At 19.7% G+C, this 12040-nt stretch overlaps 4 protein-coding genes across 6 annotated transcripts; 3 read left to right on the top strand and 1 right to left on the bottom strand.

Annotated features, from left to right (window-relative positions):
• The first annotated feature begins 28 nt into the window (after positions 1 to 28).
• Ctl1 (choline transporter-like protein 1) lies at positions 29 to 4205 on the top strand. Its single transcript, XM_003698165.4, has 12 exons — positions 29 to 170; positions 313 to 458; positions 544 to 929; positions 1021 to 1110; positions 1211 to 1350; positions 1431 to 1617; positions 1694 to 1825; positions 1899 to 2043; positions 2157 to 2297; positions 2385 to 2544; positions 2637 to 2858; positions 3014 to 4205. The coding sequence occupies exons 1-12, from the start codon at positions 60 to 62 to the stop codon at positions 3164 to 3166; spliced, it is 2013 nt and encodes a 670-aa protein (XP_003698213.2). The 5' UTR covers positions 29 to 59; the 3' UTR covers positions 3167 to 4205.
• A 612-nt stretch (positions 4206 to 4817) lies between these two features.
• LOC100864735 (ribosome biogenesis protein BRX1 homolog) lies at positions 4818 to 6733 on the bottom strand. The gene is made up of 4 exons (XM_003698197.4): positions 6202 to 6733; positions 5717 to 5993; positions 5230 to 5585; positions 4818 to 5156 (listed from the first exon to the last, which is right to left on the bottom strand). The coding sequence occupies exons 1-4, from the start codon at positions 6313 to 6315 to the stop codon at positions 4869 to 4871; spliced, it is 1035 nt and encodes a 344-aa protein (XP_003698245.1). The 5' UTR covers positions 6316 to 6733; the 3' UTR covers positions 4818 to 4868.
• Positions 6662 to 9563, top strand: LOC100871080 (prenylcysteine oxidase 1). Of its 3 annotated transcripts, none has more exons than XM_086907739.1 (8): positions 6662 to 6833; positions 7021 to 7206; positions 7500 to 7706; positions 7853 to 7994; positions 8092 to 8395; positions 8467 to 8590; positions 8655 to 9004; positions 9085 to 9563. In XM_086907739.1, the coding sequence occupies exons 2-8, from the start codon at positions 7128 to 7130 to the stop codon at positions 9337 to 9339; spliced, it is 1461 nt and encodes a 486-aa protein (XP_086763865.1). In that variant the 5' UTR covers positions 6662 to 6833; positions 7021 to 7127; the 3' UTR covers positions 9340 to 9563. The 3 variants fall into 3 exon arrangements, with proteins under 3 accessions (XP_086763865.1, XP_086763866.1, XP_012348516.2); XM_086907740.1 differs by having other exon boundaries at positions 6820 to 6893; XM_012493062.3 differs by lacking the exon at positions 6662 to 6833 and having other exon boundaries at positions 6998 to 7206.
• Positions 9564 to 11865, top strand: LOC100864857 (solute carrier family 35 member E2A). The gene is made up of 5 exons (XM_003698198.3): positions 9564 to 10220; positions 10445 to 10696; positions 10869 to 11055; positions 11171 to 11374; positions 11488 to 11865. The coding sequence occupies exons 1-5, from the start codon at positions 9959 to 9961 to the stop codon at positions 11678 to 11680; spliced, it is 1098 nt and encodes a 365-aa protein (XP_003698246.2). The 5' UTR covers positions 9564 to 9958; the 3' UTR covers positions 11681 to 11865.
• The last annotated feature ends 175 nt before the right edge of the window (positions 11866 to 12040 follow it).

Here is a 12040-nt window from a genome sequence, read left to right on the forward strand (position 1 = left end):
ACTATATCTAACTCAAGTGTTTTTAACATTGTATTTCGTAATATTTAAAATTTTGAAAAATGTCTTGCTGTTCAGATGATGATGATGATCAACGACATAATCCAACACATGTACGAGGATGTACAGATATTTTTTGGCTTTGTTGTTTTATTATATTTTGGTTTCTTATGGTAATTAAATTTCTTACTAAAAAAAAATGTATTTTAAAATTATATATATATAATATAAAAAACAGTATTAAATGTTTATTAAGGAGTTATATATTATATAATAAAATATAAATTTCATTAATATAGATATTATTATTTATAGATCTTAATAGCAGCTTTTGCTCTTGTTTATGGTAATCCTTTACGACTTATAAATGGATATGACAGTTTTGGAAATACTTGTGGTATGAAAAATAATCCAAAATTTGGTAGCATGGAATTATCTGGACAAGATACTAGTGATAAACCGTAAGTATTAACATTAAAATTATCATTTCATATAAATAATATATTTCTATAAACATATTATAAATTTTCATCAACATAATTTTAGATATCTATTTTTTCTGGATGTACACAATGTCACACAATCTTTAAAAATTTGTGTCAAAAAATGTCCAGATCGAACTATGACAACAATGAATGATATATGCAAATTTTATAAAGAAACAGGATCTCAACTTTGTCATGATAAGCCAGGGAATAATTTAAGTGCTTGTAATGGAAATATAAAAAATATAACAGGTTCTTGCCCTGAATTAGTTTACAATAGTATACCGGTTCTTAATCGTTGTATTCCTAAAGCTATTAAAGATGTAGGGGAAACTGTAATTGTTAATTTATATGGATTTATCAATTCATGGGATATTATTGAACAAATCTTAGGGGATTTATATAAAACATGGAAAGAAATATTATCATTGTCCTTTTTAGCTTTTGGTATGATTTATCATATTATATATATTATATTATTGTTAGTTTAATATTTTTTAATTTTATTTAAGCATTTAAATGAAATATTTAATTTCAGTTTTATCCCTTTTTATGATTGCTATATTTCATTTATTAGCACATATTGTAACATGGATTGTGATGATTCTTGTCACTGTAACAACTATAGGTAAATTATTATAAATTATAATATATATATTATAATATAAATTAAAATATAAAATAGTAAAAACATAATTCAATAAAATGATTCATATATAATTTTACAGGTGGAAGTATATTATTATGGTGGACATATATAGAAATTAAGAAAACTTTAGATAAAACTGATCCAAACCAACTTTTAGAGGAATCTGTTAGAAATGAAAGAGCATTTCTAGCTTTTTCTATTATTGCAACAATAATAACTGTAAATTATTATAATTAACTATTATTTTTATAAATCTTTTTCTTTAAAAATTTTGTTTCAGAACTTTTTATGTATTTCAGATTATTTTATTATTGCTTCTAAGTATAATACGTAAACGTATTGAATTTATGACAGCATTATTTAAAGAAAGTGCTAAATGTTTAGCAGAATTACCAGGTTTATTGTTTCAACCTCTATTAACATTTATTGCTTTGATATTATTTTTTACATTTTGGATAACTGTAGTTCTTTGTCTTGCAACAGCTAGTACGTATTCTAATTTTTTATGCAATTTTAAATTATTTAACAATTAATATTTACAGAGATAACTAAAAAATTGTAGATTATCCTGGCACAAGATCTGTACAAATGTATAAAAATCATATATTTGATCCTTTAAATTTGAGTTTAATTGGAGAAAAAAATACAATTATTGAAGAGAAGAGACTTGATTTTTCCCTTGATTCATTTAAAAGTAAGTTTACATTAATATATATAATACATTCTTTTTTTAATTTAGTATTTTTTACTACTTTGAAGTGTTTTAGCTTTTACACTTGTGGAATATGTGGATTCAACTTGGATAAAATATATGTGGTGGGTATATATTATAGGTTTAATATGGACGTCTGAATTCATTATTTCTTGCCAAGATATGGTGATATCAGGAGCTGTCGCTCATTGGTATTTTAGGTAATATTATAAGAATAACTATTTTATACATATCTGTAATATTATAAGAATAACTATTTTATACATATCATATAACACATAGAGTTTTATTAGAATTATATTTATTATTTCAGAGGAAAAGATGCTAGTGCATCTCCTGTATGTGCTGCTATGGGAAATTTAGTTAGTTATCACTTAGGTTCTGTAGCTTGTGGCTCATTTTTGATAACACTTTTTAAATTACCTCGTTTAATTTTGACATATCTTCATGCTAAGTATGTTTAATTAATTTTAATATTATAAATATATATTATTTATAAAATTATATTTTTTCTAATATAATTCGTATAAATATTTTACAGATTTGAGAAAAATAAAGAGACATCTCCTTGTGCACAGTGTGGTTTAAAATGTTGCATATGTTGTTTTTATTGTTTAGAAAAATTTATTCGATATATGAATCATAATGCATATACTGTTGTTGCTATTGAAGGAACACATTTTTGTAATGCAGCTAGAATTGTATGTTATAATTTCAATCTTATTTTATCTATTATATATTTATAAAATAATGATATATTTGAAAATAATAAATTATATTTTTAAATTTTTAGGCATTTACAGCTCTTATTAATAATGCTTTACAAATAGCAGTAATTAATGGAGTAGGTGATTTTATTCTATTTCTTGGCAAATGTTTTGTTATGGCTGCAACTGGTAGTATTGGATTACTATTTATGAAACAAGATCCTAGATTACATTTTTATGCAGCTCCAATATTTATTGTCTGTGTGTTTGCATTTTTTATTGCTCATTGTATCATTTCTCTTTATGAGGTATATTATATTTTATATAATATAATATAAAATAATATAAAATATAATATATAATATATATATATATTATATATATTTATAATATTCTATGTAAATAGATTATATATAAATTGTTTTTTTATTTTATGCCTAATTATTTTTATGGTTTATTCTAGACTGTGATAGATACGCTGTTTCTTTGTATTTGTGAAGATAAGAATTTAAATGGTGAAAATGGAAAATGGCGTCAATCAGCTTTAGCACAAATTGGATCTAATACTACTGCAAATGGTCAACAAGCACATGAATTAGTACCAATGAATACATAAGTAATATTACAAAAATTAAAACACAATATTTGTTTATACACATTTTTATTATAATGGTATTTATTATGCATACCATATAATTTGAAAACTAAATTTTTCTTTTTTAAGTAATTTTTATATAACTTTAAATCATTTATAAAATTATGATTTTCATATACATGTGTATATGATTATGAATGAATTACTAAATAATTATTTTTAGATTGGGTAATCAAATTAAATAACAAGTTTTTTTATATATCTAGCAACTACTGCCATTTGTACAAAATATTCTTTTTTTTTGTAATATAGGCTTTTTAATAATTTTTTATCAATTTAATATAATTTTAAAAAATGTATAAACATAATTTTATTTTTAATATTTCTATAACATATTACTTATAAATTATGAAGAATATTTTATAATATAAAATATTTTTATTAATGGATACTTAATAGTACTTAATAATGTAAGAAAGACAAATTTTAATCATGCATTTTTTTAGATCTTTAGAATAGCATATATTTTTATAAAAAAATATACTATTATATTATATTAACATATATCAATAACGACGAATATTTACATTCATCTTTTTCAAAAAAGATATATAGATTTTTATTTTCAGAATTAATATTATATTATTATATTATTATTATATATAAATATAAAATATACAATTTTCTATATAATGAAATCAATGAATAATAAAACTAAAGATCTAAAAATTGATAGAAAATTTATAAATATTATTGTTTGATAAAGTCAATTAAAAAAATTAAAACATTATAAGATTGTGATATTAATTAAACTTGCAAAATATAAATTAAATTATTTGAATGTTATATTTGAATATAAAATAAACATTGTTCATGTAATTCTTAATTGAAATATAAATCTGAGTTTGAAATTTAATATTATGTAATAAATACTAAATTTTTTAAAATATTTTATGAAATATGTTTTAATATAACTAAATCAAGTACAAATATCGGCATAATTTATAATATTGTAAAGACTTATAATTTTAAATATATTTTTTATATTATAGTTTTGAAATGATGAAAGTGTTTTCAATTGATATCCAATATCTCTTTTATAATCATTTATTAAGAAAAAGGAAAGTAAATAATGAGGCGGAAATAGATTAAAAATTAAGAATTTAATGTCATTTTCAGCAAATAAAGAAAGGAAAAATATGGAAAAAAAATAGAGATAAGATAAATAAATTTAATAATTATATTTAAATCTAATATTTTGATTTATACATTATAATTAAATTAAAAAAAAAATTTTACAAATTGATATTATTTTCATTATATTGTAAAAATATAAGTAAATTTTTTAATAATTCATAAATAATTCAGTTATATGAATCTAAATTGTTTTTATTATTAAAAAATAAATGATTGCATTTCTTTATTTATAATCTTTTTTAATATGATATATATAAAGTAGTCATATAATTATCAAAATATTCAATTTTATAAAAATATTATAAAAAATATATGTGAAAAATATAAAAATTATATAAAAAGTTGAACAAAAAAAATATTACATAAATTTCACAAATACAATTCACATAATTTTAATATTTTTGACTATAGAAATTAAATTTTTAAATTTTATTTTTATAAAATATGTTTATATTATGTGAAATAAAAATATAAATATTTTGTAAAAAATTTATTAATATTTCAATATAATATAAATTTTTGAATATTACATTGATTTTTTTTTATTCTTTTTTTGTGTAGTTCTTTTTATCTTCCTTCCTAAATACTTTTTATTTCTATTCTCTACTTTTTTCTGCTTACTGTCATTATTCTGTATATCTATTGTTTCTTTTTGTTGCAATTCTATTGCTTTTTCTAATGGATCACCTTTAAATATCTCATCCATAGGATTCAATGAATAAGATTCTTTTGGTTTATTAACTTTTTGTATTATTTTCTGATCCATCTTATTCATATATTTACTAGTATTATTTTTGTTTAAAGAGTGTCGAAACTATAATTTAAAAAGTTATTGAATTTAGAATTTTCATTTTTATAATATTAAAATTACTATGATATATTTATACCTTAGCAGGAGAAACATAAGTTGGATTATCCCAAAGTACTTCTCCACCAAAACTATCAGTAAATATTTTTATTGGATTTAATACAAAGCGAGGACCTATTTCAGCTAAACCACCATCTTCTGTTAAAATTTGGAAATTTCTAAACCATATTCTGTTATCTAATATAGTAAATGTATATATATGATCAAAAAATGGTTGTGTTTTAGGATGATGATTAGGAACATCGAAAATTTGAATAAGCAATTCTTTTAAAAGACTATAATGTAATTTTGTGTTAAAATTTTCATCAAATGATAATAATGGTCTAGAACCTTTTAAACAATTTCCAGTCATTTTTAATTCTGCCATAGTATAAACTGTAACATAATTTTTTTTGTAAACTATAATAAAGTCATTATTTTTTTTTACATTATTAAAATTACTTCTAATAAAACTTTAATTTATAAAGCTTAATCTATAAATTAAATAAAATGATTAATTTACTTACTATTTTCAACAAGAAATTTTACACTTGGTCCTACAGAAATGTTAGAAAACCATAAATACAAGTCTCTTTTTTTTCTACCTTCAAATAATATTGTTTTATTGCAATTTTTCATTTCACACATTTCATTAACAACTTGTAAGTTTTTAGTACGTTCCATTTTAGATTCAGAACGATGATGAGGCATAAGAGTTTTTAAGTCACTCATAAGATGACGATGTCTATAACTAATACCTCTAGTAGCAAATACTAAAACTCGTTGCTTATTAATCCATTTCACCTTCATTATAAAATGAAAATTTATAATTGTAATTGATAATAAAAAAAATTATCAATTGTAATATGTCTATATTTTTATCTATAAATTTTTACAATAAATTTAAAAGACTAATTCTCATCTCTTAGTTTTTTTTTTCATTTAAAAATTTACTTTATATATTATTTTTAAATTTATTATCTAAATTTATTACATTATAAAAATTTCAAACCTTTTTTGATAATGGTTCATCTGACATTCTTTTTAATGGTAAAATTTCCATATCTGGTACATTCTCTTTATTAATATCTTCGATTCTTTTACGTTTTAACTGTTTTTTTTTCATTATTAATTTTAAAGAAATCGTATAAAAAGATATATAAAGTTCTTTAAGATAAGGTTAATAAAAAGAAAATGTAACACATGTGTTTTTCACTATGGAAAGAATAATCCTATATATTATATAAATAAAACCATAGATAAATCTAGGGGAAAGAGAATAGCATTTAAAATTATTATAATAAAAAAAAAAGATTAAATCAATTCAAATAGGTTTTGAAATAAAAATTCGTATTAAACTATGTAATATAAATTATATTCTATCTTTATGAAAATAAATAGTTAATATATCATATATCAATTATTATTGCAATAATTCTTACATATTATATATATTTTTTATTATATGATATTATATATTGTATAATATTATATCAATAAATTTCGAAGTAATTCTGATGAATAAAACTTTTTTTTTTTTTGAAATACAAAAAATTGTTAATTTTTATATTTTCTAACTTTTTAATGGCTATAATTTAAAAATATTAATTTTAAGAATTCGCTAATTTAAAAATTATTCGTAAAGTTAGTGTTTTTTAAACATATTTGATAAATGATTACGATGTTATATTGGTTTATATAGATGTAATTCAATGAATGAAGTTACTATTTGCATATATGTGATAATCATTAAAAATTATTATTATTAAATAGAATAATTATTCTATTAATATCTTCAAACTAATTATCTTAGAGTTGATTTTTTTTTCAGAAAGATATAGCTACATTTATGTACTACGTGCTACAATATTCTTTACAGCAAATATGTATAATATAATTGTTATAATATATATAATATAACTTGTATAAAGTGAAATTATGGATTGGTATATAATTTTGTTATGTATAATGATTTTTAAGAAAGGAATTTGTTTTAAAAATTGTAAACCAAATATAGGTAAGCAAAGATTTATTAATTAAAATTAGATTCTTTTGAATGTATATTAATAATATAAAATAAAATTTTATATTTAACCATAAAAAAAATTATCATAAAATAAATATATTACCAACAATAAAGATATTATTTTTAATATGTTTAATATATGTTATAAATATATATATATGTTTAATACATGTTTAATATTTTTAATAAATGGAAAATCTAATAAAGCGTCTATTAGTGATATATGTTGAATTTGTCCTTTTTTTAATTTATAAATTTTTTTTAATTTAAAAATGTGATTTTAGCAATTATTGGAGGTGGCATTGGTGGTGCAGCAAGTTCTCATTTTCTTGCAGAATTATTTGAAAATAATCTTAATATCGATTTATATGAAGCAAAAACTATCGGTGGGCGTTTGGCTACAATAAAAATTAATAATAATGAATTTGAAGCTGGAGGTTCACTTATACATTCTCAAAATAAATACATGCAAGAATTTGTTAAATTACTTGGTATTTTATTTTATGTCTTTTTATTCTATATGATTGAAAAAAATTATTTAAAATGTGATTTTTATTTTTAAAATTTATAATCTATTCTATATATTTATATCTAATATATTTATAATCTGATCTATATTTATTATCTAATGGTTTAGGCTTAGAACATAGATCATTTAATGATCAAAGAACAAGTATTTGGAATGGTAATGAAATTGTATTTGAAGAAAATAAATGGGAATTATTGTCACTAATTAACTTAATTTATAGATATGGTATTCAACCATTTAGTCTGAATAGGTATTTCATATATTTTTAAAAAATTTTATCAGATACTTATATCAAAAATCTATTCATTGTATCTAATATTATAATAATAATTTATTATTTTAAACAGATATACAACTTCTATAATAAATAATTTTGAAAAAATATATCATCTGCAAGACAGTGGAAAAACTTTTACAAATATTAGTAGTTTTTTGTTATCTATAAATACTGAATTTCCAAAATTAGTACAAAAATCTATTAAAAATGAACTTTTAGATCTTGGTTATTCAGAAAAAATTATTAATGAAATTGTTAAAACAACATTAGTAGTAAACTATGGACAAGATATAAATATTCATAGCTTTGTTGGTTTTGTATCTTTAGCTGGAGCAGGTTTTAATTTGTGGTCTGTTAAAGGGGGAAATAAAAAGGTTACTCTCTTATTAACTAATGTTAATTTTCTAGTTATTAATTTATAATTAATAATATATTGATATTTAAGGTACCTGAGCACTTAATATATAGAAATAAGCATTTAAATGTTGTGCCTTCACATGTAATTAAAATTGTTAACATACCACAGAATGATAATCAAAATTTATATGAAGTACATTATTGCAATCAAGGTATAATATATTAATATTATTCATATATTGTATACAGTTATGTAAGTAAAAGTAATTATTTTAGGTAGTACAATAATAATGAAAGCAATATATGATATTGTCATTTTGGCAATTCCACTTACACATGATCAGGAATTTCCTATCACTTTTGAAGGATTTCCAAAAAATGATTTTTATAGTTTTGAAAAATATCATGAAACTGTAGCTACATTTGTTAAAGCAGATTTAAAACCACATTATTTTGGTTTACAAGAAGAATTAGATAATATTTTAAGTTGTGATCCTAACAAAACTATAATTAATTCTGTAGGAAGATTAAATTCTGTAGATGGTATAATAAAAAATAGTAAAATTTGGAAGATATTTAGCAACAAACCATTAAAATCAAAAATTATAAATGAAATGTTTTCAAATGTAAGATAAGATAATTCTTATATAAATTATGATATATGACATAATAAATAAAATTAGTTTAATTAATACATATTTTTCAGGTTCAGGAAACAAAACAGATTTTTTGGAAAGCATATCCTGAATATTCAACCAGAATTCATGAAGCAAAATTTAAATTACATGATGCTCTTTATTATGTTAATGCTATTGAATGGATTGCTAGTGCAATGGAAATGAGTGCAATAGGTGGAAGAAATGTTGCATTATTAGCATATCAAGATTTTTTTACAAAATATTGTTTTGAAAAAATTATAAAAACAAGTTCATCTGAAAAAACATCATACATTGAGTTATGATATAAAATATTGTTATTATTGTAAAATAGTTGGTTTTTATAAAAAAAATTATAAAACAATTTATAATTTTCATAAAAAATTATATGGAAAAATGTAAAAAATTGTACATTATTTTACACGAAATATAATAATAATAATTATTATTATTAAATATATATTAGTTTGTATTGTTTATGTAATTATATATGAAATACGTACATTAGAGAAATAAATTTACCAACAAATTCTGTTTTATTCATTTATTTTGTTTTGCATAATGTTATAGGTTATGTTGAAATAATCATATATAGTAAACATATGAATTTAAGTACAATTAAAACTATATTATTTTATAATAGTTCATAAATTATGAAATAACTTTAATTAATATTTAAATACAAAATTTTATACTAATTTTAGTATAATATAAAGTCTGAAAAGCTTTTTATATTACATCACATAATTAAAATTAAAATTTTAATTATAAATTTAAAAATATCTGACAACATAACCTATCATAATTCTTGAAGGAAACATACAAATGTAAACATCATATAAATGTGACGTGTAAAAATGTGATCATTGACAAAAAATGTAATTGTATGTAATATTGTAAACATTTTAAGAAAAACTGTATATAATGGAAAATCATTCAATTCGTATAAATTATACATTAACACCTCGTGACACAGAACAACCATTAATACATGATAATGAAACTAAAATATATGAAGAAAATATTAAAAAACACGAAGATACAACTTTAACAAATGAAGTAATGGATAGTTCTTTTTATCCCAAAATTATGTTATTTCTATTATTATGGTACCTCATCAGTGGATGTACTTTATTCTTAAATAAATATATATTATCTTATATGGAGGGTAATCCTACAATTTTAGGTAAATTAATATTTATATAAAATTTTTTATTTCATCAAAGAAATATTTTATTATCAAAGATTTCTTTAATAATAAATATCTTTTAATAATTTAAAATTGTATTCTTAAAATATTATAACTAATATCTTTGTATTTTATAATAAAAATTGTAAGTTTAAAATATTTTCCAAATATTTATTTTATATATATAATATATATATATATATTTATTTATTTTTTGATAGGTGCTTGTCAAATGTTAATAACCACAGTTTGTGGATTTATACAAATGTATTTTCCATGTGGAATGTATAAAGCACGTCCTAAATTAATGAGACCAGCAGGTTTTTATAAGCATATGATATTGGTTGGATGTACAAGATTTACAACTGTAGTATTAGGATTAATATCACTTAATTATGTAGCAGTAAGTTTCACAGAAACCATAAAAAGTAGTGCACCACTTTTTACCGTCCTTATTAGCAGATATTTATTAGGTAAGAATTGTAATGATAATATAATTTATAACTATATTTTATTTTATATTATTACTACAATTTTTATTTTTAAAATCTTATTTTTCATAATTAAAATTGATTTATAAGATAATTAATATATAGAAATTATACTTGATAGTTATATTTAACAATTTTGATATATCATTTATAGGAGAACATACAGGATTATATGTAAATTTATCTTTAATTCCTTTAATGGGTGGTTTAGCTCTATGTTCAATAAATGAAATAAGTTTTGATCTCAGAGGATTTATTGCTGCTATGGCTACAAATGTAACAGAATGCTTACAAAATGTTTATTCCAAAATGTTAATCAGTGGTGATAATTTTAGATATACGTAAGTATATATATGTATGTATAAAATATTTTGTATAAAGTAGTTATTTATTCATCAATTTATATTATATTCAACAATATTTTTTATTCCAATTACCAATATTATAAAATTACAGGCCTGCAGAACTGCAATTCTATACTAGTTTAGCATCAATTGTGGTACAAATACCAGTTTTGATATTATTTGTAGATTTACCAACACTTGAACATTCTTTAAGTTCTAAATTATTCATAGCATTTCTACTTAATGGAGTATTCTTTCATTTTCAAAGTATTACTGCATATGTACTTATGAATTATATTAGTCCTGTGACACATAGGTGTGTTTTTTATACTATTTTATATTATTGTAATATTTTATATAGATATACATATACATTTATTAACAAAATATTTTGAAAATTTGATTATAATAATATTTTTTTTGTTACAGTGTTGTTAATACTGCAAAGAGAGCTTCTTTAATTTGGCTTTCTGTTTTATTATTTAATAATCCAGTAACTAGTTTATCAGCTATGGGAACATCTTTAGTAATAATAGGAGTATTGTTATATAATCGGGCACAAGAATATGATAAATTAAACAAAGCAAAATTGCGATATAATTCTAAAGTTAATTTACAATAATATTATTTATTAAAATCATTAAGATTTGAAATTTAATAAAAAATATCTGCATAATGCAAAAATTAAATAACTTTAATTAAAATGAAAATAAACTAAATTAAATTTAGTATCAATTTTATAATATAATATTTTATTTATTACAATAATTAAATATTTGAAATATTAAATAAAAAATGACAAAAATATATTTTGCATTTTAAATATTTTATAATTAATATTTATAAATAATCAGTTTTAATTGGATATAATAAAAATATATATGATTACAAAAATCAATCATAATATAAGAAAAGAACAATTAATTTTTTTTAATAGAGTAATATATGTATAAAATTTTTTTAATTCAATACAATCTATTTA

This window comes from Apis florea, unplaced genomic scaffold (assembly GCF_048593485.1).
Source record: "Apis florea isolate Af1SG1 unplaced genomic scaffold, ASM4859348v1 contig_2897_pilon, whole genome shotgun sequence".
NCBI lineage: Eukaryota > Metazoa > Arthropoda > Insecta > Hymenoptera > Apidae > Apis > Apis florea.